Source organism: Abramis brama, assembly GCF_963993115.1.
Source record: "Abramis brama genome assembly, chromosome: 3".
Classification (NCBI taxonomy): domain Eukaryota; kingdom Metazoa; phylum Chordata; class Actinopteri; order Cypriniformes; family Leuciscidae; genus Abramis; species Abramis brama.
Genome location: NC_139965.1, coordinates 19631462 through 19658035, shown reverse-complemented (window position 1 = coordinate 19658035; position 26574 = coordinate 19631462). Strand labels below are relative to the sequence as shown.

The window sequence follows — 26574 nt, the reverse complement described above, 5'->3', positions numbered from 1 at the left end:
AGAGAAAGAGAGAGAGAGAGAGTGTGTGTAAGAGCACGAGTATTTGGAAATGGAAGTGAGGGACTCCCACTCCACATACACTCACAGACAACATTTTGTGACCAACATTTGAGCATATCTATCCGACTGTCTTGACGTTTGTCTATCCATCATTCTATCTGTCTATCCGTCCGTCTCTATCTATGTATGTATCCATCCATCCATCCCTCTGTCTGTCTGTCTACATTATCTATCTATCTATCTATCTATCTATCTATCTATCTATCTATCTATCTATCTATCTATCTATCTATCTATCTAGCTATCTAGCTATCTAGCTATCTATCTGTCTACAGTATTTATCCATCTGTATGTCTGTCTGTCTGTCTGTTGGTATGTCTGTCTATAGTATTTATCCATCCATCTGTCTGTCTGTCTACAATATCATCCATCTGTCTGTCTGACTGTCTGTCTGTCTGTGTGTCTGTCTACAGCATTTATCCATCTGTCTGTGTGTCTGTCTGTCTACAGTATCCATCTGTCTGTCTTAATATCTGTCTGTCTACAGTATCCATCTGTCTGTCTGTCTGTGTCTGTCTGCCCGTCTGTCTGTCTGTCTACAGCATTTATCTATCTGTCTGTTTGTCTACAGTATCCATCCGTCTGTCTGTCTGTCAACAGTATTTGTGTGTCAGTATCCATCTGTCTTTCTTTCTTTCTTTCTTTCTTTCTTTCTTTCTTTCTTTCTTTCTTTCTTTCTTTCTTTCTTTCTTTCTTTCTTTCTTTCTTTCTTTCTTTCTTTCTTTCAGTCTGTCTGTCTGTCTGTCTGTCTGTCTGTCTGTCTGTCTGTCTGTTCGCCCATCCAAGGTAAAGTTTATTGCAAAATATTAATATATATGCAAATATATAAGTAGTTTGTAAAAGACATATTGAAGGGATATTCTCTAAAAAAGCCTGCCTTACCAATAGCTAGGACATATTTCTCAACTTAGGTCACTTTTTTCCAAATCTCTTCACACAGTGAGCACAACATCAGTCTATGTATGCTAAACAATGGATTATTTATCATTGTTATGGCACAAAATGCATTCAATGACTACTTTCAAATTACTTTTTTTTTTCTCACACAACACCACCAACACTTTATGTACTAGGCCAATTTGCACGTTTACATACTCTTTTCAAAACTCTTAAACTTAAGTCCAAAACCTAACATAATCAAAAAATGAGCAAGACATTGCAAACAATTTTGCAATAATACCATATTGAAATATATTCTGAATCTAAAAAAATCAAACACTATCAAAGCAATTAGATGTAACTGAACACCTACACAAGTGTTTAGTCTTTCACTTTCATTATCATCCATTCAAAAGGGGAAAATTTCATTTTCTACTGTAATGTAAACATGGGCTATGTAACATATTCTGCAGTGAACCATAAGCAGTAGAGAGTGTCATTCTCGTTTTGTAAAGAAAGTTTACAAAAGAAAAAAATTGTATAATGCTACCTGATGTTAGAGTTTTTTAGGTCTAAGTTTTATGATTGACAAAGTGTGTTTGCTGGGTTAAAACTTTGCTAGTGTTATGAAAAGAATGGCTTGATTTGAGACATGTACGAAGTGTTTGGGTAGTTTTAGTGCATTTTGAATGTGAAATTAACTGCTGTACCAAGTTGAAAATTTGTGATGAGAACTGTTTGAAGAGTTTTGGGGAAAAATACCCAGGTATTGAGAAATGTGTCCTAGCGATTGTAAAAAAAAAAAGAAAACTAATATTAATCTTATGTAGCAATATTTGAAGAAAAATATTTGGAAAATCACACTGACATATACAGAAGCAAATCCTTCACTTAACCTCAGAGCTCATGGCAGGTCATAAGATGTTTACACGGTCTTGAAACATTTACACATTATCACTAAAAATCAATTTGTCTAGAAGGTGTATGTGATTGTGACTGCTGTGGTCTATTAAGCGCACTGAACATGAGGTTATGAGCGGTCATATGTATCAGTGAGAGGCCTGTGATGCTAATGGAAGCAGACAAGCAGCAGAGGCGCTCTCACCATCCTCCTGCATTCTGGATGTTTCTGTCAGCAGATAGTGCTGTCGGTACAGGTGCGCCACTCTGTCTGCCTGTCCCATAAACATGCTGCCTAACAAGGACAAACAAGAGAGCTTTGAGCAAGTGAAGTTGGTGCAGTGTAGAAGATATTTTAAATGCACTTTGTCATTTGCTGGGTATCTCGATCTCATGGTGAACAGTGTAAATAGAAACTTGAACTTAGTCAATATCTTTATGGAAACTTGCACTTAGTCAATATCTTTATATCGACATTCAGAGCTCAATTTTCTACCTGACATTATTCAAAATGCAAATGTGCTTCAGGGACTTTTCAACATTTCAATAAAAACATTTCTCATTAAATAAAACCTTTTCTCATCTTCCAAAACCAAATAATCAGTGCTCCAGTCCACATTCAGTATACTCTTAATGTATGTCAACAATTGTTAATGTTCAATACTATTTGGGATTTTATATTAAGGGATTTTAGGAGAAACATCTAAGACACCGTTTTATATAAATATATATAAAGATGTACAATGTTGCAAAAACAATCTATTTCAAATAAATGCTGTTCTTTTGAACTTTCTTTTCATCAAACAATCCTGAAAAAAGTGGTTTCCACTAAAATATTAAGCAGCACAACTTCCACCATTGATAATAATAATAATAAATTATTCTTGAGCAGCAAATCAGCATATTAGAATGATATCTGAAGGATCATGTGGCACTGAAGGCTATAGCATCAATTATTATATTTCACATTATTACAGTTTTTACTATACTGGCCAGTGGCCACAAACATTTGAATGTAGTGTATAAAAAATGGAGAATTAAACTTCTATAACCTTGACATGTAATAAAGTGATAGCTAAATTAGGGTGAAGGATTCCTTTAAGCTTATCAGTAGGTGAATTACTGAAGCAAGTGCCCAGAATGGCCAGTTATAATAGTCATTCAATTGGGATCAAAAAAGAAAAGTAAATGGAATTCCTTTTTGAAAGCTGTTCTTTGATTACTAAAATATAATCTTAAGATTAAAATGCGTATAAAATTATGGCCACTCTTATATTTTACAGAGGGGCCGGTGAGATGAAGACATTGATGGCTGATGTAACAACATGCAGTAGGGAATTTCACTTTTGAAGTTTACAGGGTTCAAAGTTTGTTCTGACTGCTGAATATTAAAATTCAATGAACACCCCTCATTTAGTTTGGCTTTTCAGTTTGATCTGTCAACCCTGACTGTTGTTAAAGCACAAGCTAGTTTTTCTTTGCCCGGAAAGCATGTTTAATAAAGTAGAGGTCAGCAAAACGTCTTATGCAGGTGTCTGCAGTGCAAGAGCTTATTAAACCAGGTCAAAGCAGCACTGCAGAGAAACCAGAGGAAAACTGGCACAAATCTAAACACTGCTGCAGAACTATCTATCTATCTGTCTGTCTGTCTATCTATCTGCAATTCCGTCTCCATGTTATTTTTTACACGGCCTTCGAGGCTGGCCTGTTACAGAGCTGTTGAGAGAGACGGCTCTGGTGTGTTATTGTCGTGTTCTGGTAGTTTATTGTGGGCAGCCACGCCTTCAGTTTCAAAAGTCTCCGTTTGGGTCCGTTTACACTGAAACACAACCCCGGAGTTTCCTAACTAAAACGGGGTCTGCAGCGTTTCCAAAAGTCTCAGTTTCCGAGGGTCGAAAACTCCGGAGTAGTGTGGACACACCAGGCGTAACCGTAGCAAAAGTTATACCTTTTTAAAACAAAAACGCACTAGTGTAAACAGGGCCTTAGCAACACCCTAGGAACACCATAGCGATCACCCAGAACTCCATAGCAACCACCTAGCAACTGTCTTGCAACCACTTGGAATACTTCAGAAAAATGCCTAGCAACGCTCCCAAGTAACCATCTAGAATAGCATCTGCCTAGCAACACTAGAAAATAATCACAACATTCTAGTAACTGTATCAATGGGATCTCTTTATTGTCCTGATTGTATTACCTTCCAACTTCAAGCTTTTAAAACTAAAAGAGTCAAGCATTGTGTCATCATAGTGTGTGTATGCATATGTGTGCATTTTCTTGAAATGTCCCCATAAGAACATCCCGAGCTCCTCCAGTGTTGATCACTCATTGTTTGACCCTCACTTCATCTAGAGGTAAATTGTTTTTTGCGCCATCATAAATCATCAAAAGAGTGACTATACTGGAACACTGGAAGATTAATGTTTTCACTGTGTTTGTGTTTCATCATCTTTATATAAAAAGGACACCATCACTTACGTGAGTGTGTCGGGGTAAGAAATGTGCATAACAAGATGGAGTCGACTGAGAGCTGTTTCAGTCCAAAACAATGAGCACTACTGTACCTCGCCTCTGTTCTGATAAAGGAACCTGTGTTTTAAAGACACTAACTTTGATTTAGGATTTAGGATCCTATTCAGACTAACTTGCATTGAACAATTTGTGATGATAAATGATTTTGGAGAAGAGTGATATGTGGGGTCACTTTATGACATCATTTTAAAGCCAGGGGATTCCTTGGGAACTTGACCTCAATAGAAATCTATTCACGGAATTCATCATCAGATCGTCTCCAGGCACATTATTAATCAGGTAAATCCCTATGGAAATAATACTAAAATTATATTACACTCTTGATGTTCTGATCTCTGTCACGATTTAGCTCAATTACAAAAACTAGATCATGTGACAAACAGATTTTTAAAAATGCTTATATGCTAAGAGTGGTAGTCTACTTGAGGCCCACTTAGTGAAATCATTCACTCATATACCAATATTTAATACCCAAGTCTGCAAAACTGCAAGCACATTATCTGCTTTACACTCAGTTTGAAATTTTGTGAAACAAACTTTTTTCAAAACTCTAAACACAGTTTTAGACACATAATTCAAAACTACCAGCTCTTGTGTTTCTTTTGGAAATCACTGCAATTTAAATGTCACACTCGTTTACTGATTGCCTACACCCAGTGATCATCTGTGAAAACATTTGTACCTTTACCAAAGTGCATTTCTGTTTATAGTGTAAATATTCATAATTTGATCAGTTAGAAATCAAAACTCAAATGTTTTAAGAGACAAATAAAATGTTCACCCTTGCATTTCTGTTTATTTTGTAAATATGCATACAAGTCAAGTCACCTTTATGTAGCACTTTACACAATACAGATTGTTTCAAAGCAGCTTCACAATAGTAACAAATTCAAATTCTGCCTCAAAGCAGCTCTAACAAGTGTCATTCTACAGGTCAAGTCAGTTGTGTTGATTCAGTTCAGTTCAATAACTGTAAAGTTTATCAACTGTGCTTACTTACTATAAATATAGTGTAAATATAGTTTAGAATTTGTGCAAATACATGTACACTTATAAATTATATGATCAATAAGTTATGACAACAAATGTTTTTACATTGCTTAAGTTAAGCAATTTTTAACTTTTTTATAAGTTATACAATATTCAACTCATTTCTTTACATCAGTTTAATGTAATTAAAGTTTAAATTTCAAATGATTTAAACATCCAAGTTGATTGTACTTAAAAATGAAAGGCAGCAACTTTTTTATACACTCAAAAAAGTTATTCAAGCTGTTCCGTTTATTTAAATAAAATAAGTTGAAACAACACAAATCTTTAGTTTTTTACTTAATTGTCATTTGCACTAAATTGTATTACGTTAAATGAAATGAAATTTGTAAAATGTTAAGTTAACTTAAACCACTTGTTTTGGGACTACATGAATCATTTGTGTAGCATTGACTGAAACTGGATTTCTTGTTCCCAGCATGCTTTGTATAGGGATAGATAACTGTGTTGTTCTCAATGAACTGTTCTGTGCTAATGCCAGTGATGAGAAACTTTTAACTTAAGGCTACACTGTGTAAGATTTTCTTCCATCTAGCAGTGAAATTGTTTATGACTACCAACTGAATTACTTTCTAGCCCCTCCCATTCCGAGGGCGTTTTAACTCCTACGGTGGCCGTATTATTTCAAATCTGCCGGCAGTCGCGAGTAATCTCCCCCTTGCATTCGTCACGGTGCCTCTGAGTGTAAAAACGCGAAAGGCGAAGCTTGAATTTCCAGGTATGTCCCTCTTTGCCTAATGTATTTTCAAGATGGAGGCGCAACATGGCTGCCGCCATTCGAGCGACTCGCTCGTATATGTATTCTAAATGGCAGATTCTACGCTTACGAGAATACTTGATTAGTTGGTAGAAGTAATTACACATTAATGAGCACATATCATTTTGAAAGAACAAAATGTTTTTTGCTAAGAATCAACTTAAAAAATTACACAGTGTAGCTTTAATCATAACTTGCATGCAACATAAGTCACACTTAGCATATAAACAAGTGTTGCATTGGCTATTAGTTTTTAAATAAATAAATAAAACAAAATAGTTAGAGAGCACATCATTTACACAGTGTGGACATTGTTCTATTCCGCTCAATCAACATTATCATGTACAAATGTGGGCACCACAGCTACTCACAACCTAAGCAAAAGCTCTCCTCTTCACCACAGTGGTTTTTAAAAATTATTATTTCATGTTCTACAAACTCTTTTAAATGTTCAAAATAACTAAACATTATACACTAAACACTTGTTCAGCTAACAAGTCTTTCCATTTTCTTAAAAACACAGAAAACTCAAGCAAATCTGCACAAGGGCACCAGTCTGAACAGCAACAGCACTGGTTGGCTCAACAAGAGTGAATTATATTCAGGAAACATTCACACAATACACGTCAAATGAAATTGGTGTGATCTCATTAACTTTGGATGAATTTTACTCATCCATGAAATTAACCTAGTTTAAGTTCAAATAATTTAGTTAAACTGTGTGGAAATAGGTGTGATAATTGTATTAAGTTAGACCAACAAGCTATTTTTTGAGTGTTGTGTACCTGTGAGTGATATGACAAACTCCTGTACACTCGACTGCACACTGAACAAACAAAAGACACAAGATAGTGTTTTACATTTACACATCCGTGCTTAGTTTGGCGTGTACGTTACTAATCATTTAATGGTTTGTGTGTAGTTACAAAAACACCATTTTTTTGAAAATAGTTTTGAATGAAGTGTTTGCTTTTGCAAGAGATGTGTGACCTTTTGCATCTTGTGTGGTTTTGTGTATAGAACACTGCAATATAGAAATTTAATTGATGCAAATTATTTTACATAGACATGCTTTTGTATGACAAACATTTTTATATGATTTTTTATAAAATGATGGCAAACATTTAACACTTTATACATAAATGAGGAAAACTGGGGCTATATTTCTCTCTGTGGCTTTATTTTATAAATCACATTATAGACACAAGTCTAAAAGGCTTGACAAAACAAACAAACAAACTATTAGACAGCACCATTGTTGCCAAGGAAAAAAGATATAGCCTAATTCACTGCACACTGACCATTTTCACAATGGAATAATAGGCTAATGATTGATCCATAATTAATAGATTTTTATTTAAACAATAAAACGATTATGAAACAAATTAAAATCTGTAGGCTAGAAAAACAAATAGGCATATGTTAGACTTTTAGTTTGGAAGACAATTCGCAAAAAAAAAAAAAAAAAAAAAAAAACGAATTTTCTAATAAACTCATGTTTTTTAACTAGGAGTCTGAAACCAAAAGCCTATACAAAAGAGAAAACAAAACTCTACATTTGACTATTATTATACGGATCTCAGAACAGGCAGTGATGTCTAAGCGCACACGACCATAGCAAAGCAACAACGCATGAGTGTATGCCAGCCCGGTCTGAAGTTCTTGGAGGGCAGAAAGGCGCCGAAGCTGCTGCTTGGATCCTGCATTCATTAATTCAGTGAAGTCTCGCGGTGTTCACGCAACCTCTCAGACATCTTGCGTTTGTCAGACGAACTGCTACATGCACGAACAGAAACGCAGTAAAATCTCATCCAGCATCGCTCGAACGCCATCACCTCTTCACATGCGGGGCTGAACTGAGTTTGGCGCGTTTGAGACACTCGGAGAGGATCGCGTGCGGGCGTTATTTTCGTATTGTGCGTCATTTCTGCATTTCTGCGTTTCCACCCAGGCAAAATGGCAACACCCGCCGCTGTAAACCCATCGGGTGAGTAGCAATTTTATCTTTGTGCTTTTACATATATTGTGTGGTGTTTAAAGGGAAACCGAACGTCGGGGTTTTACCCAATATTGTGTTTTCGCCTTAACAAAAGAAACCGCGACGGTTTAAACGCACGCGAGCACCCCCTCCCCCCTGCACAAGTAACAACAGCGACATATAGAATTAACATTTAAATGCTACTGTATGTATCACGGCTATATCGTTAATATAACGTTCGTTTTTTCGTGACTATAGAACATCGCGCGACTGTATTGTGACGTCAGAACGAAATGTATCACATTTGGCGTTATTCTGCCGTGGCTTGTTGCTAATGCAAATTAGATGCTGAATAAATTTTCCCAAGCCAGTAGCCTACGTGATTTGATTTCCTTGATACGCAGCTAGTGAATCTGATACGTTGCTTGTGGGACTGTAATGGTGATATGAGGTTATTTGTTATGAGCTTGAGTATGTAACACGCATAACAGCTTTACTTCCTCCGCCTGTTGATTCTGTAGCATGTGTTAACCAAACAGTCAAGTTTATTGTCATATGTACATATTAGTATAGCAAGTGATGTTTCTGTGAAACACTTAACAAGTCAACTGGCAAAAATGATCATGTGCAAATAGCAGTAAAATAGGAGCAAGAATATGAAACAAAACGGTGACAGTGCGAGATGTAAACAAGAGCACTGGATTGTTGTGCAACACTGTCCTGAGCTAATGTAAGTTTACATCAATGTGTGAAGTTTTTAGTTTGTCATTGAATATTTAATGGTGCTAAAGTTTAAACTGTCATGCACAACAATCCAGTGCTCGTGTTTACATCTCGCACTGTCACCGTTTTGATTATGTGGGCATTTGTCGTCTATTTAGACACCACAGAATGTTCCAGGTTTATTTGTTGACTCAGAACAACAAGCTGGATGAAAAGATGTAGAAGGCTAAATTATTAAATTATCAGGGCTGCACAGATATATAAATGTTGCTTCAAGTGAAACCAGACATCAAATGTTAACCCTTGAGGAGGAAAAAAACACCTCAGTTTTATTCAGAGGCCCAAACGGAGCAAAAATATGCAATTTGGTGCAGATGCTGTTATTTATATGGCCAAACAGATGAAATTCTAGTACATTGTAATGTAACTATCAGAATTCTTATAACAGACAGCTTACACAATATGCATATCAGTTGTCACTCTGTATTTCCCAATAATATAATATTTAAATAGTTTTATGATCAGATCAAGGTTCTGTAGTTTTTATTGTGGGGGCAAAACATATAATACAATGCAATACAATTATGATTGAGAGATGTACGTTCCTCAAAAGCCCGATGTATCATATGTGATACTCACATTTTAACGATTTCCAAAAAAAGTATAGATAATCAAGTTAATCAAACTTGCTTCAATCCAGTAGTTGTTCATCTTGAAATATGTTTAGCTGTATAAAATGTATTTAATGTTTACTTTATAAAAATCAAAGATTTCATAGCAAAAAGACATTTCCACAATTATACTAAAAGGGATTTTACTTGCTAAAAACTGAAAATCAAGCGACTGAATGCATGTAGTAGTCGTGTTGATAATTTAGAGGCCCTAAAAGTTCATATAACAAATATTTTTTACATACAATAAAAATGGTCTGAATTGGAAACATTTTTGCAATATTATCTCTTGCCTGACAAAACTGATAATATGATAAAAAACTCCTACATCTAGTAAACTTTATGCAACAAACTTGCTGTACAAATCAAACAAACTGGGTTAGTGATTGATAGAAGCATGTCACAGAAACCTACTGCTGCTCAATTTATTCAGTCTGCACTTGCTAAAGTAAATTACGCTCCATGACTCCATTGCTTCCATGCACACTCTTTTTTTCCCCCCAGCGGGCAATTCCTTTCCCGCCACCTCATTGTAAATGCAAATGAGGTGAAATGAATAAAGAATGTGTGCGTTATTAGCACCTGGTTGACACAGAGCTGCCAAGCACGGTTTAAAATGCATGAGAGCATTCTGGGCTGAAGTCACATGACTGTAGTTGAACTCAAGGGCACTTTGTTTTAAAGTCAGCTTGCTTTTATTTTGCTTGGTTAAGAAATATGGAGGCCATCTGTACTTTTACCGTTATGCCCACAATGCTTAACAAAAGGCCCTGGTTGTAGCATGGCTGCGATAAGAACGTGTTTCGTACAAATAGCAGTTGGCGTTTGTCAATGGGGATTACAGGCACAGTTGATTAGCAACAGTTCAGACTGTTTGCCGACCTCTTGTGTTTGTGAAGGAAGCCTTTCTATTGAGAGGAGGGATGGATAACAGGGCTGACCAGAAGTATAGCATTGCTAAGAAAGACTTGTGTGTTTCTAGAGCATATGGTGTGCTATATCAGCTAGCAATCACCTGTTGACAGATTGACTTTGTTTTCTTGATAGAAAGAGCTGAGCTTGAATATATGATGTATGTAATGTGAGACTGTAGAAGTGTCAACCTGTAGATATTTTGCTGTATACTGTTCACCACATTCAAATGATGTTTGTCACAGGTGTGTGTACACAGGTGTGTGTGTGTGTGTATGAACAAATTCTTCTATTCAGCAAAGACACATTAAATTACTCAAAAGTGACAGTGAAGACATAATGTTACAAAAGGTGTTTGTTTCAAATAAATGCTGTTTACAACATTGATATAACAATAAGAAGTGTTTCTTGAGTAGCAAATCAGCATATTAGAATGATCTCTGAAGGATCATGTGACTGATGCGGAAAATTCAGCTTTGATAAAATTGCATAATATTCAAACAGAAAACAGTTACTGTTTTACTGTTTTTGATCAAATAAATGCAGCCTTGGTGAGCATGAGACACTTCTTTCAAAAACATTAAAAAAAGAAAAATCTTACCGACCCCAAATGTTTGACTGCTTTAAATTTTATAGTCAGAACTACTCGTTTAAAATAGTTTCACTGTTTTGAGTCTTTTGTGTTTAGCTCAAATGTAAATTTTGCACTGATGTCTGAGACCAGCTGCAAGGAGACGGCGTTTCTGACGCCTGTACCGAACTGTAATGGGCAACGTAGCTCGTATGACAAGAAAAAAAAGGTTCTTCCGCATTTTGGTTCATAAGATGTCTTTGGTCTGTGTTGTGTTCAGTCGAACCGCACCAGAGTTTGTTTGGAAGCGGACCGAGACCCATCTTTTCAGGGGACTCTGTCCGCTTGTTTGTTGCACACCAGGGTTTGGATGGCAGCGTTCACACTTAATCAAATGAACCGCACTTACAGAGTAATCGCACCGGAGTTTGTTTTAATCGAACCAAACCTGCCAAGTGTGAACAAGCTAATACTTCTATGTAAATGCCTGTCTGTGATGAAAGACAGCAGTACTTTAACTTGCGTTTTTATGTGCTGCAAGTCCAATATAGATTTTTTTTTTTTTAACAGCTCCATTCTTCAATAACATTTGTAAAGCTGCATGACATTGTGACAGATTCCTATAACAACTTGTGCTGAAATATGCGAGTATCTCTGATATTTCCTCTTCTTTATGTGGGCGAACCAAGTTTCTGATCACCCTGGCATTGTTGACTTATGTTGTTTGTTAATATGTTGATTTACCTGACATCAGAAAGTTGGATTCAGAACAAGTCGGTTTTGCAGCTTAGTTTCAATGAATGCTTTTTCAAGGTTTTTAGCTCTGAAAGTTACAGTATGTTTTCATAGTTTATTGAACTCTTTGAAAATTGACATTTTCATTATACAGCCCCTTTAATTCGGTTATGAATGCTTAGTCCATTCTTGCATGAAATATTAGTAAGTGATTGGAGTTTTTTTTTAAATTTCTGTCAAGAAATAGCCTACAGCATTCATCATTTCTGTAAAAACGCTACCGAGGTCAATTGCACACGCATGCATTATTGAAGTATCTCAGCATGTTTTTGATTTTTCTGCTGACCATCATGTCTGAAATATCTAGAACTTTTGGCAGCATGAACTTTCTTTGGCTGTGTAACAATAGACCAGAAGAGAAGAGTCATTGTTCTTGACATATTCGTGCTATCAGAAAAAAGGATTTGATCATGTTAATTCAATCGTTTGCAGATTTTCCCTTTAACCTTGTTACTTTCTGATCCATTCCTGCTCTGAATCACTGAATTGAGAAACTCTTTTCTGCATGGAAATAGGCCAAGTGTCCCTTCAACCTCATCTACACCATGAAATCATAATGCTTCAGCTGCACTGAATCACCCTTTTCACTTTCTTTTTAGTGCTGGTAGAGAATAGAAACTAAGGGGCCGTTTAGACGAGACAACTTTTTATGTGTTTTGGCCGCTCATTTACACATCAACAGCATTGTGGTGCACTTCAGAGTGCAAGTTTTTGAAAACGATACCGTTATCGTCACTGCCCCATCAGTCCGCACCCCAAAAACTCATTTGTTCGGAAGCTCTAGGGGAAGAGTCGATCCAATCCGCACCCCAGAGAACCTCGAGTCTAATTACACATCAAATCCACTACTCCACCACAGACCCAGGTCATCAACATGGTTTCATCTCTCAAGTTCCCTAATTAAGTAATTTATGTTTGTCTCTTACCCAATTCTCAGTGCTGTTTGAGTTCAGTTTAGAATCAAAAGGAGGAATACAGTGCAATCAGTCGGACATACAGTGGATTCAGTTATAAAAAGAATTAAAGAGTAGAAGATTATACATAATCTTCTCATCTGGCAAAACACAGGTCTATCATATTTTGCACAGCTGCTTGTTTTACTGTGAGATTTTCCCATGGTGATTACACTGTGTCTGTGGTGTTCTTTCGACGCGCCCAAAAAATCTATTTGACGTCTCCAATAGAGCTGATTTTTCCCTAAAATCGGACAGGAGGAGCTCTAAGACTGACTCACAGGTGAACCTCGGGTTCACTGCCCCATCAGTACGCACCCCAAAAACCCATTTTCAAAAAATATGAAACATTTCTTATTTTCAGTGTTAAAAACTGCTTAATATTTATGTGGAAACCGTGATACATTTTTCTGGATTCTTTGATGAATAGAAAGTCCAAAAGAACATCATTTATTTTTTTAACGTTACAAGTGTCTTGTCACTTTTGATAAATTGAATTCATCCTTGCAGAATAAAAGTATTAATACTGACCTCAAACATTTGAACAAAAGCTCTCCAGCATCGGCTATTGCAACACAAAAATCGACTGAAACTGCCACATACCCAGTGCTGAACCTCAAGTACCGGTACTGATAATCCAGACCTGAATCATTCCTTCAAAGAATCAATTTATCTAAGTTTATCTGTCACAGCATATATCCATAAAGATGGCCACGGTCCAAGAGACCGTGGTGTTCTGGGAAGGTTTTTTCTACACTTTGATTGAAGAATTTGTTAATTTGGCCTGTTTTTGTCTCGATGGAGTTCACTTCTCACGCAAAACACATATGAGGCGTGCTGTCCACATTTCTAAAGAGCTCAGACATTATAGGCGGGTTCCCAATGGACGGGTGCCATGTAGATGTTTTGTTTTGAGGCAGATCTGGATGGAAAACGGGCCTCTGACATTAGAATGAAAGAGTAAGAGGAGAGAAAAGAGAGAGAGAGGAGCACGTAAGCTGTTGAGTCGTGATTTAAAATGAGAGACAGCAGCATCCTATCTGTCTTCTATCCTTCACTCCATCCCATGAGACAGATTAATGAGTTTGACCTGAGGGCTTTCTGAGAGACAATGACTGGATGAGGGACCTTTAGAAAGTTCTGGAAAGCAGTAAGGCATTTACAATGGAGATATTTTGAAGAAGGATCACACAGCTTTTGCTATGTTGCAAACTTTTGCATATAGTTAAATAGTTAATTATCATTGTTGATACAGCAGGCTTTTTTGGCTCATGTAGTATAGTGAGAATATAGAGCTCATAATCGAGGAGGAAAAACATCCTACTTTTTTTATTCAGAGATCAAAACTGTGCAAATATATGTGATTTGTGATTTCAGTTTCTGATATTTATGTGGCCAAAAAGTAAGATGGAATTAGATCTTTATAACAGTATAACATACTTGCATAAAATGCACATACAGTTAAATTAAATCACCCAATAATATGATATTTAAATGCTTATTTTTATGATCAAAGCTTTGTAGTCTTTAGTGTGGGAGGCAAAACATATAATGCAATGCAATGCAATACAATGATGATTGAGAGATGAAAAAATAGACATTCCTCAAAAGTCTGATGTATCATATTTGAAACACATTTTAACACAATTTTTCTAAACAAAAATCTACTGATAATTAAGTAAACACAAGTTTCTTCAGTCTAGTAAATGTTCATCTTAATTGTCTTCATCAAGCGTTCAATATTATGAACAGTTTAAAAAGTAATTTTTACATTTACGTCATAAAAATCAGTTAAGCTTTCACAGCAACAAGACGTGTACCATAACCTTAAAGGCAATGTTTTTACAATTATACTAAAAGGCCTTCAAATAAGATACCGTAGGCTTTATTAGGGTTCCATTACATCATTAAAGTAGTCAGAAATTTGTGCATTATAGTTCAAGTCTTTTGAAGTCTTTCAATTGCTCATGTTTTGCTGAAAATCCCACTGCTGCAACCATCTACTTCAATTTTGGTCTTTTCATTTCAAAGCTTTCATATGTCTTCAGAAGACATTTGTGCACAAGTAGACTAGGTTTATGATACTTGTTTTATGCTCATATAAAGTTTCTGTATCATTTACTGATAAACAAAAGTGTAGTTATGGGGCTAATTTAATTCAAGGGTTAGTTCACCCAAAAATAAATATTCTGTAATTTATGCTGCGTTCACGTGCTATCGTAAATTTCCTACTCCCACTTAAGAAGTCGTGATTACGAGCTCATCGAATTCAAATTTTGACTTGAGAGGGCGTTCATGTCTAATGTTTTAACTAGGAAACTGGTATTTCTGATAATTCCGTGAAGGCAGCATAATTTCTCACCCTTATGTCGTTACAAACCCGCATCTTCAGAACACAAATGAAGATCTCTTTGATGAAATCTGAGAGCTTTTTGTCCCACCTTAGACAGCTACGCAACTGAAACTCTGACGCTTCAAAAAGTTCGTAAAGAGATCGTAAAACTAATCCATATGAATTAAGCGGTTTAGACTTAATTTTCTGAAGAGACTTGATCGCTTTATATGATGAACAGATTGAATTTAGGCTTTTATTCACATATAAACATTGATCAGCGAAAACATAAACAGAAGCTCAACCGATAAAGCTTGACGTGCGAATCAAACCTTTTGCGGAAGCAAAAACGTGCTGCGTAACACAGGAGAATGAACCTCATTGGTTCTTGCAGAAGCTCAAACGTGCTGCGTAACAGGAGAATGAACCTCTGGTTCTCGATCGAGTCTCTTCAGAAAATTTGTAGTAAACTGCTCAATTTTATGATCTCTTTATGAACTTTTTAAAGCTTCAGAGTATATAGCATAGCTGTGAATGGAGGGACAGAAAACTCTCAGATTTCATCAAAAAGATCTTCGTTTGTGTTCTGAAGATGAACAAAAGTCTTACGGGTTTGGAACGACATGAGGGTGAGTAATGACAGAATTTTCATTTTTGGGTGAACTATCCCTTTAAGTACATTTAACAGCGTTTTTCCACATTATTTGCATTAACATTAAATTTAACGTTTGGCAACCTTAAATAGTTTTTTGCCCATCTGAATTTGCTCTTTGGATTTATGGTTTCTCTTGTACCTTCATATGAATTAAGGTTTGAAATCAGGTGTAAGTTTGTAAACCTCATAAATGAATTAATGAGAACTCACTGAAAGTACAGGAGAACTCTAGAGTACAGGAGAAGTGGAAGGCAGACTTTATCAAATTTTAATATGATTCTTAAATCAATGGTGCTGAACATGTCAGTATGTGTTCATTTTCTTAGTCAACTGCTGTTTGCGATGTTAGTCTGAGCTGGTGTGTGTTACATTTAGAGCTGGTAAGTCCCGCCCATCTGTAAAACCCCACTGGACCTCTAGGTTGAAAAATCGTCAATGCAAGTGAATGTGAGAAAATAATTATTTTCTGGTCCCGTTTGAATTGTGCCATGAATGTGAACATATGTTGTCTGTGAATTTTTTATATAAATTTTCATGTTACCAGTTTGACAGTATATTGTATGATTCTTTGGCTAGCAGTTGTGGAAAAGACATAACGAGAAAGACTACATGTCGCCTATGTGACGTCACCCCATAACACATTTTCCCTCCACTTGTCAAATCACGGTGCTAATGCTGCGATAATCTATGGAGACAGATCGAGATGCCTGTGTGTTTTGTACCCAAATGTCACCATTCAAACCAAATGGGCTGTTCTTTCTTCAGATTCCCGTCAAAAGCAGCGAAGAGTTGTAGTCCACAAAGTGCTCTCACACAAAGTCTAACTGTATCAAACTTCTACCCGCTAAATTGTAGCATTCTTCACACGAAAAATTATATTAAAAATTCACAGACAACATATGTTCACATTCATGGCAAAATTCAAACGGGACCAGAAAATAATTATTTTCTCACATTCACTTGCATTGACGATTTTTCAACCTAGAGGTCCAGTGGGGTTAGCGGAAGGGGCGGGACTTACCAGCTCTATACTGATGCTGTTTAATTAGTGCATCAGGTATAATGGTTTTTGGCGTATTTGTGTCTTGCTATGTGACCAGAAACACACAAATACAATATTTTGAGCTATTACTTTTATTTAATAGGGATACATTAAATGAATCAAAAGTGACAGTAAAGACAGTAAAGTAAATACACTTATAATGTTGCAAATGGTTTCTATTTCAGATAAATGCTGTTATTTCTATTCATTAAAGAATCCTGAATGTTTCATGGTTTTCACAAAAATATTTATCAGCACAACTGTTTTCAACATTGATAATATTAAGAAATGTTTCTTGAGAAGCAAATCAGCATATTATAATTAAATTCAATTCACATTTATTTGTATAGCGCTTTTCACAATGCACATAGTTTCAGAATGATTTCTGAAGGATCATGTGACACTGAAACTGGAGTAAAGATGCTGAAAATTCAGCTTTGCATTACAGGAATAAAATATATTAAAATAGAAAACAATTCATTTAAATTAATTATATTTCACTATATTACTTGACAGTGTTTTTCTCAAATAAATGCCCTAAATAAAATGCCTTGGTGAAACTGAGAGACTTCTCAGTTGGAGACTTCTTTCAAAAACATGAAGAATCTTACCGATCTCAAACTTTTTAACATGTTTGTACTATGCCTGGATTGTCTGATGGGACTCACTTCACTTTTATTTAAATGAATGAAGGAGAGTGGGAACATGCATATGCATAAAAGTTTTGAGTTTGGTCAACTTAATTAAGATTTATAAAGCAAAGATGCGTCTGACAAAGAATACAATGTATAAAGACTAGGTGGTATATTTACCATTTATTTGAAATGTATTACTGTTTGTGATTTCATATGCTTAAAGCCTAACATGACTACAGTTTATTGCATTTATACATCAGCTGAATGAATGTGTAGTCAGTGTTTCACGTTGTTGATTGTGAAGATGTTTTTGGCCTTTTCAGAAATGGGCACGGATCTGCCGGGTTCGGTAGCCATGCCAGGCGCTGTGGGCGCGGGCCAGGTCAGGATGGTGGGCACCATGCCAGGGCGAGGAGGCAAGCGGAGATCAACGGGGTGAGTTATTTTACTAAACAGCGTATTATTTTCATATCTACAGATTCTCTGTTCAATGTCACAATTCAAAGTTTAATTTGGTGTTTGCAAATAAAAAAATATTCTTACAGTGTCAGAATTATCCATTTTCAGCTGTGTGGTTTAGTTGTTTGAGGGGGATGGGGGTGGTGGGGAGAGACAAATAAATTTATTTTTTATGAAAAATCAAATGTGAAAAATATCCCATCATTACAACATGATGTGTAAGAGAGAGAGAGATAAATAATTAATGCGTCATTATCCATTTACACACATTCTGAATTTCGACTATTAGACTGTTATTATTATTCTGAATGAATAAATTATGAAATGATTGTTCATTCATACAGTCAGTTTCCCTTAGGGAATGAAACTCCTTTATATACATACATCTTTTTTCAAATCTATGTTTATAATTTCTATGTACGTAATTTCTCATTGAATAAAATAAAATGTGTAATGCAAGCTTTAATGTGAAAGCTGCACATTAAAGCTCACATTACGCACTTTAGCTGCATTCACTTTTTTAATGTGAAAATGTGAATGCAGCTTTAATGAGCTAATGGAATTATGACATGACTGTCTCAATGCCATTTATGAAAGAGGAGAAGGACTCATTTGTTTTCATCATGTAAGACATTACTTTTTTTGTCATTGAAGAGGTGTTCAGTGGTAATGAAAGGAAATAAAAAGCATAATTTCATTTACTGATGCACCTTTGTGGGTCTCAAGTATGGGTGTTACTGAGCTGCATGTATTTTTGAATATTTTATTAGCATAAAATTGCTCTCATACTTTTTAGAATATTAACCAATTTTACACTGCATTTAATTGTATTTACATGAGTGGGAAAACACTGTAATTGAAATCTCCAGGTGGGTGGATATTGGTGAAATAGGGTCGAGCTTTATTCTGTGCCCATTATTTCATTATTTGAGTGAGATATTAATTGTATATTATTGCCTCCTATTTTTAATTCTTTATTAGACAACAGTATATACTTTTATAGGGCCCATTGTATAGCTGCACAATGGACTACTTGCACAACTACTTCTGCGTTAGTACATACCGGGAGTTTCCGGTTCGAGTGTTCAGCACACCTACATGCATGAGAATGCAGATTATCACTGTGTTTTATGGCTGCCAATTGATTAAAACAATGAATAATGGTCTCTGTATTAATTATCTTGAGCCTGCTGAAAGTAAACATAACCGGAAATAAGTGAGACGTACTATTTCCACGGAATAAACAGAAGTGCGTCACGAAGCTCAGTGCAAGTGGTCCATTAACTGTAGAATAGCAGCACATGATAATTCATCTCAGTAGAGAACAGTGGCATCTGTGTTGCTGGAGGCAGGACTACAGTTCCCAGAATGCACCACAGCATGAATAAATCATGCAAATTACTGCTCAGTTCTTTACTTATTAACTGTGTAGTATGTGCATCATTGTAGTAGTTTGGTTTTCATATTAGAAAAATACACACACACACACACACACACACACACACATCGTCCTCTTTTCATGATTGTCCTTCTAAAGTGCTGCTTTTGAGTTCGGTGCACATGAATATAGTCCACTAACATGAACAATTTCATAGAAAACACCCTTGATCTGCCCACACAACAACATCAGGCAGGTTTCGTTCTGAGATTGTGCTACTTTATAAAACCTCTCTCATAGTTTGTGACTATAAGCCTTGGTCAGATTAGATGCTATATTTAATTTATTACTAAAGAAAGTAAAAACACCTGCAAACTTCTGTCCCTCACAGCCTTGTTGTCATTCACATAAAAAATAAAGCAAAATATGGTTCCAGAACCTCCTTGTACTTTCTGAAATTGGACAACAAGGTATCTACAGTATGTTGATCGTATTTTATATAACTGACTGTAGAAGTTACTAGCTATTGTAATAATCTGCTCTTTTTTTTTTGTCGTTTTATGATCGGCTGCTGTTAGCCTATCTGTAATTGTTTGATGGCCTTTTCTGTTTTCTGTGTTTAGCCTCTCTGTTCTATTGTTAGATTTACTTTGTCTATTTACTTTAAGTATATGAAGCAGTTTTTCTGTTGTATCATCACCTGCATATATGTTCTTTTATTGATTTAGATTTCTTTTTTTCTTGTACTATGATGGATGTATACCGCAAAATTTATATACAAATTCTTTTTTTTTTTTAGGATGGAATTTGATGACGAAGACGGAGAGGGACCCAGCAAATTTTCAAGGTAAACTTTTCACATGTTTGCAAGCTTTTTTCAGACAAACGAGTTAGTCCATGCGCCATGTCCTTTCTTTTATATTTTCTATTGTTTGACCATGTCTTTCAGCTGTGCCACAGAGTTTGTGCCATTTCAAGACATCTCTCATGTTTTGTTGCCCTCAACTTATGGTTTCCTTTCAGTTCATGTTCTTTTTAAAGGAGCTGTACCCATAGTTGCGCTGCGACTGACGGTAAAGATGCTTCACTGTTAGCTGTAGCATTAGAGTGGAGACACTGACTCCTGCTGGAGATACAAAAAAAAACACTCCAGCTATTTCCACCTAGAGGAATGGTCTTACTAAAAAATAAATAAAATGCTGTCTTTATTTACTGAAATGTTACCATTATCTTCTTCCAAATCAATATGCAACGCTTTTGTTTTTTGGTACAATTGAACGGACCAAAACAATGCAGAAAAGTCATTCCCACATTTTTGCCACTATATTTCTAGGATTGAAATTTATGTTGTCAATGACCAAGAACTTTGATTGACATCATCAAATCTCATAAAAACAACAACAGCACACATGTTTGGAACAACATGAGGGTGATTTAAATGATGACATAATATTCATTTTTGAGTGAGCTATTCCGCTTAAACATTATAAGATGGCCATATATATTTGATATGAAGTCTTTTAGGTTGTTTGAAATGTACTAGAAATGACATTTTTTTTCTTAATCTCTTTTTTATTTTTCAAATTTCTTAAATGCAAAAGTGCCAAAAAGTATTTTCTGCAGACTAGCTTTAATATTTTATGTAATGCAATGTCAATGCTTTTTTGTATATAATGCAATACTACATTTTTAATTGTGACTGAAGCAGGGTTATTATAGTGTTAACTGAAATAAAATTACAAGCAACATTTCTCATTTTCATGTTGTTTAACTTGATAACAAACTATAAAAAATAACAAAAAACCTAAATAAAAACTACTAGAAACTAAATGTATAAAAAAATAATTAGTAAAAATGACAAACAGAATTACTAAAACTTTAACTAGAATAAAAAAGGGAAAATACAAAAATAAAACTAATAGAAAAATGATATATATACACATTGTAACAGTCTCTCAATGATACTATAATAATACTTCTTACACATTTTCCAAGCAATTTAGGCAAGATTAGTTTATATTCTGGGATACAGACACCTCAGATTGTTTAGTTTGTCTTTTTGTTTTGTTTTTCATTATCCAGTGATCTCAGTCCATTATTATATTACCATATTCACACACTATCTTTAAGTCAAGCCATTGAACATTAATAAATATGGTTCATAATCATTTCATTTTAGCCACAGTCAATGATGTGACATTTTAAGACATTTTCATGCTCTTTTTTTATTTTTTAATTTGAATATCTTTTTTTTTTCTCCCATCAGGTATGACGATGATCAAATTCCTGGTGATAAGGAGCGTTATGCCAGGTAGGGCTGTCTCGGGGAAGTTCCCTCAGGATAGCTTGAAATCAGGCCCCTGCTGCTGTCAGGACCAACCTCATTCTCTCAACCTCAAGCGAGCAACTCTGTTTAGATCTAATCTTAAATGGATATTTAATTATCCTCCGCTGACACACTCTTCTGAAATTGTCACGTTGCTTTGAGCCATTGCACTCTGTGGAGTAATACAATGTTCTGGCTTCCGAAGATTGGTTCGCATCTGTCAGCGTTCAGTTTATTACCGAAGTCTCAGCTAAATCACAAGAATGAAGTGAAAAAGTCTTATTATACTCTCTGGCACTTTTTTAAAATGAATGTTTCGGGTGAAGAAGTGTTGCAGTAGATCAATCCAAGGAACTTTTACCGAAGTTTGACAAGAAAGCACAAGCCAAAAAAGTTTATTTCTGTATATTGAAAGTCAAGAGTCCTGAACGCCTCCTTATTTATAAATCAAAGTTAACGACGAATGCATTTAAGTACGTGAGGGCAGCTGTAAGTAGGTGGCATTTAGTGAAATTTTACAATTGTAATTCCACAAATGAAAGAAGGATCTCAAAAATGCTGCACACACACACAAAAATGTTTTTATTTTTACTCTGTATAAAATATAAACCAAAAAATAAAATAAAAATAAAAATCAAGGCGAAGTGAATTAATATGTATTTTCAAATAAAAATTTAAAAATAGTGAATGTTTTATGTACTAGTAGTTCTGTTATATGTAGTATCATTTTAAAAGATAACATTTTAAATGTATAATATATAAATATAATATTCATTCTATTAACATTATGTATAACAAGAATAAATATATAAAATAATAAGTATTATAATATATATATATATATATATATATATATATATATATAGAAATGGTTAATGTTATATTTTAAAATCATATATTTGTATAAGTGAATATTAAATATTATTTTTTATTATTTATATATTAAAACAATTTTTAAAAACAAAATGTTGAAGTTTTGACTTTTGACATCCTTGATGGTAATTATCCAGTACCCGTGGTCCAAACGTAGTTGTAAAAATGTGTTGTGCGTCTCTCATTACATGCTAATGATGGCAGTATTGTTCTTCTCTCCATCCAGAGAGAACCACAGTGAGATTGAGCGTCGCCGGCGTAATAAGATGACCCAGTACATCACAGAGCTGTCGGACATGGTGCCCACCTGCAGTGCTCTAGCGAGGAAACCAGACAAGCTCACCATCCTGCGCATGGCCGTCTCACACATGAAGTCCATGAGGGGAACGGGGAACACGTCAACCGACGGCGCTTACAAACCCTCTTTCCTGACTGAACAGGTGATGAATGACTTGTGTGAAACATTTGATAGACATCAGTGGATCTCAACTGATTTTGCTTTTAATAAAATAAAAACATAAGTATTTATTAACCCCTATAAAGCTTATTGTATCATATTTGGTACGTAAATTTCTAAAGCTGCTAAATTTAAATAGACATGATCAAATTTGCTGAAAAAGCTATCATAATTTCATCTTTATTGCCATATAAATAACAATATATGCACTGAATTGCATATTTTTGCTCAGTTTGGGCCTCTGAATAAAACTGAGGCTTTTTTCCTCCTCGAGTATGAGCTCCATATTCTCACTTTATCATACTTTATTAGCCATAAAAGCCTGATGTATCAAATATGATACTCAACAAAAAACACAAAAGCAAACTTTTGTTTTAGATTTTGTCTATTCAATAAACTGTTACATTTAAAAAAGAAATAATTGAATTTTTCTGACTATTTTTATTTTATATGTCAGGCTGTACAGGGTTAATATTACCATGAACTGCATAGACTCAAATATATACAAAATGTGCAGCAAAACGCTGTTTAACCCTCTGGGGTCTGAGGTGTTTTTGGGGTCCTTGAGATGTTCTGACATGCCCTGACATTTGTGCTTTTTTCAGTTGCTTATAAACATAGCAATGGCAAAAAAAAATTACACACTATTTAGCACAAACAGGGCTACCATAATATGTGAGCAACAAGAATGTACATGTCTGCATTTTTGAGAGAATAATGTTTATGCGTGGTTATTGAAAAAACTAAAAACTAAAGTTTCTGAAATAAGACCACAAAACACACACTAAATATGTGCCAATAAGACTTTTGTCTAATGGATGTCATCGCCTAGTGTTTTTTCTTCAAAATTATGTGAAAATCACCCTGCCTAATCCTTCACATAACACAATACATTGATTTGAATTTTGCAAAGCACTTTCTGTTTGGAAAGGCCATATGCGGAGTGGGCGTCACAGATCATGCATATGTAGTGGTTCACACCTGAGGACCGCATACTTAATGAGCCATTCATTCAGGTGAGTCACTGAGCCACAAGAATGCAAGAGCAACAGTTGGAAGCATCTCAATTCTTTTTTATTTTTCCACATATTGTGCTTGCAATTTGGCCTATAATAGCCAAGGAAAACATGTAATTGTGCAGTTAATTCTCATACTGTATTTTCAGTTTTGGAATATTTATCTTCTCCCCAAATTTGTCACTAATAAAACACAATAAAAATTATTTAAAGAAAAGGCTTATATTTACCTTTTAATAGTTTGTTTACATCTACCTTGTAAATATTTAAATAAACAACAATTCAAGTGTAATCTTTCTTTGTACAAACTAAAGTATACATTTTATCATACATATTTCAAAGTTAAGGATTTGATTGATTATTTGATTATTTTTGACAAAAAAATTGGCAAATAAAAGCTTATTTGAGATGGCAGATATTTTACAGTAAAAATGTATAATCTATCCAAAACTAATCAACGAAATGTTGTCTTTCATATGTCTGTAACATAGGTCTTTCATTTTTATTATAAGGAATATAAATGCTAAAATGCTAAAAGGAATATAAACGAGAAAACACAGCCCCTCACAGGTTTGCGCCGTGGATTCCCGCGAGTCAGACGCGGATACTGTGTTTGTTTTAGGCTCGCGCAGTCTTCACTCGGACGCGCGCTTCAATCCGTTGTGGAGACTCTCTTTTCGTTCCAGTGAAATTACAAAACAAAATACACACACACACATGTCTCTGCCTGATATACAACCACTGATAAACATAATCTGATTTGACAAAAAAAAAAAAAAACTATATGAGTGCGGATTCGAACTCAGAACCTCTGACACGCTAGGCAAATGTTCTACCACTAGACCACTTGAGTTCACGTATTTACTCACGTGAAAACTCGGTGTTTACTCGGCGTGATCAATTCGCTCTTGAACATGCTGCCGTTCGTCTGAGTTACAATCTTCCTCTGAGGAAAAGCCAAGGTGAGTTATTCCTCGCTGTCCAGAATCATCTGAAGAGCGTCTTTACCGGAGAAACGCGCCATCCTCTCTAAACGCGATGAACTATCAGTGAATCTGATCTGATGAAACTTCGTGTTTTCAAGGCATTGATCGGGGGGCGGGTGCGAAGCATAGATCACCTAAACTATTTACCATGTCAATAGCGCCGGGGGCGGGGCGGCCTCAGTTCATTATAGAGATAATTAGGCAGAAGGAAAAAACGGTACCTCTCCTTGCTTTCAAACGGATTACATGAGTTGAAAACATTTGTTTTTTTTATTAATTACTTCATTTAAAAGAAGAGATTTCAAGCTTCATAAAGACATATATCACGTGCCTGTGTGGGAAGTATTCGCTGAGTTATGATTCATTTTCGGACGCGTTTCAGAATGGACTACACGGACAGAGAGAAGGCAGAACTCGCTCCGTGATTATCTTTCTTAATTTGGCGAAAAGCACAACACTTTGTTTTTATTGTGAGTATACAGAAAAATAATACACATTTAACAGAATCGATTGATGTATGAAACTCCTATGGAAAATCAAAGTCAACAGAGTATTTATGAGTTTCTTTTACACTGATAAAAAAAAAGCGAGCTGGTATCGCCGGCGATACCGCCGACCTCAGGGGGTTAAATAGGAAAATTCAGGCATTATAGATACTCTAAATGTCTCTTGAAAGTCCTATAGATGTCATTTGAAACTCCATTTACTGTCACAGGAACTGAAGCACTTGATTCTGGAGGCGGCAGACGGCTTCTTGTTCGTGGTGGCGGCTGAGACGGGTCGTGTCATCTACGTGTCGGATTCTGTCACTCCTGTTTTGAACCATCCGCAGGCCGAGTGGTTTGGCAGCACGCTCTATGAGCAGGTCCATCCAGATGACGTGGACAAACTGAGGGAACAGCTGAGCACATCTGAGAATTCAATGACAGGTGAGAGACAGGCACTTATTACTGAAACATACTTGGGAACAGGAAATGATTGGGCTTCTCTCGATTCAGTGCCACAGCTCAACATGTCCAGAGCACAAGCACTAACTGCTAGACAATGGCTACCTTAAATTTCAAGCTTTAGTCATGGTGTCAGACTCAGCAGTTTGGAATTAGCTGATCCAACACATTTCCATCCCAGTCTGGGTGAATTCCTGGCAATTCATATTTTTGGTGCCTACAACCTGTGTGTTGTCATTTGCAATGTACTACCTACTGTCTTTACTATAACTTTTGATCAATTCAGTGCATCCTTGCTGAAAAAAAGTAAAAAAAATAAAATAAATTAATCTTACTGACCACAACATTCTAAATGGTTGGTGTGTGTGCGGGCTAGGGTTAGGGATAGAATATACAGTTTGTACAGTATAAAATATAATTATGTCTATGAAGAGTCCCCATAAAACATGGAAACCCAACATGTGTGTGTGTGTGTGTGTGTGTGTTTTCATATATACATACAGCCAGTAGTTTGTCATCTACTACTCATACTCTGTGTGTGTCATTATATATAGTTTTTATCTGCCTCAGATCAGTAAAAAGTGGCCATATTGTCACTTCAGGCCATAAGGAGATCATCATTATAAGTAACAGGGTTGAGAATTCCTAGCGATGCTTGTGAGTTAAAGTAGCAACAAGACACAC

At 35.6% G+C, this 26574-nt stretch overlaps 1 protein-coding gene across 4 annotated transcripts in view; it reads left to right on the top strand.

Annotated features, from left to right (window-relative positions):
* The first annotated feature begins 7785 nt into the window (after positions 1-7785).
* Positions 7786-26574, top strand: part of arnt2 (aryl-hydrocarbon receptor nuclear translocator 2) — a 77975-nt gene continuing 59186 nt past the window's right edge. For 2 of the 4 annotated variants that reach the window (XM_084109780.1, XM_084109779.1), the window contains exons 1-6: positions 7788-8168; positions 17772-17883; positions 20085-20132; positions 21552-21596; positions 22711-22924; positions 25659-25872. In XM_084109780.1, coding sequence (XP_083965906.1) covers positions 8138-8168; positions 17772-17883; positions 20085-20132; positions 21552-21596; positions 22711-22924; positions 25659-25872 — 664 coding nt within the window. In that variant the 5' untranslated portion in view covers positions 7788-8137. Of the gene's footprint in view, positions 8169-17771; positions 17884-20084; positions 20133-21551; positions 21597-22710; positions 22925-25658; positions 25873-26574 lie in introns of all 4 variants that reach the window. The other 2 variants (XM_084109781.1, XM_084109782.1) reach the window with 2 other exon arrangements.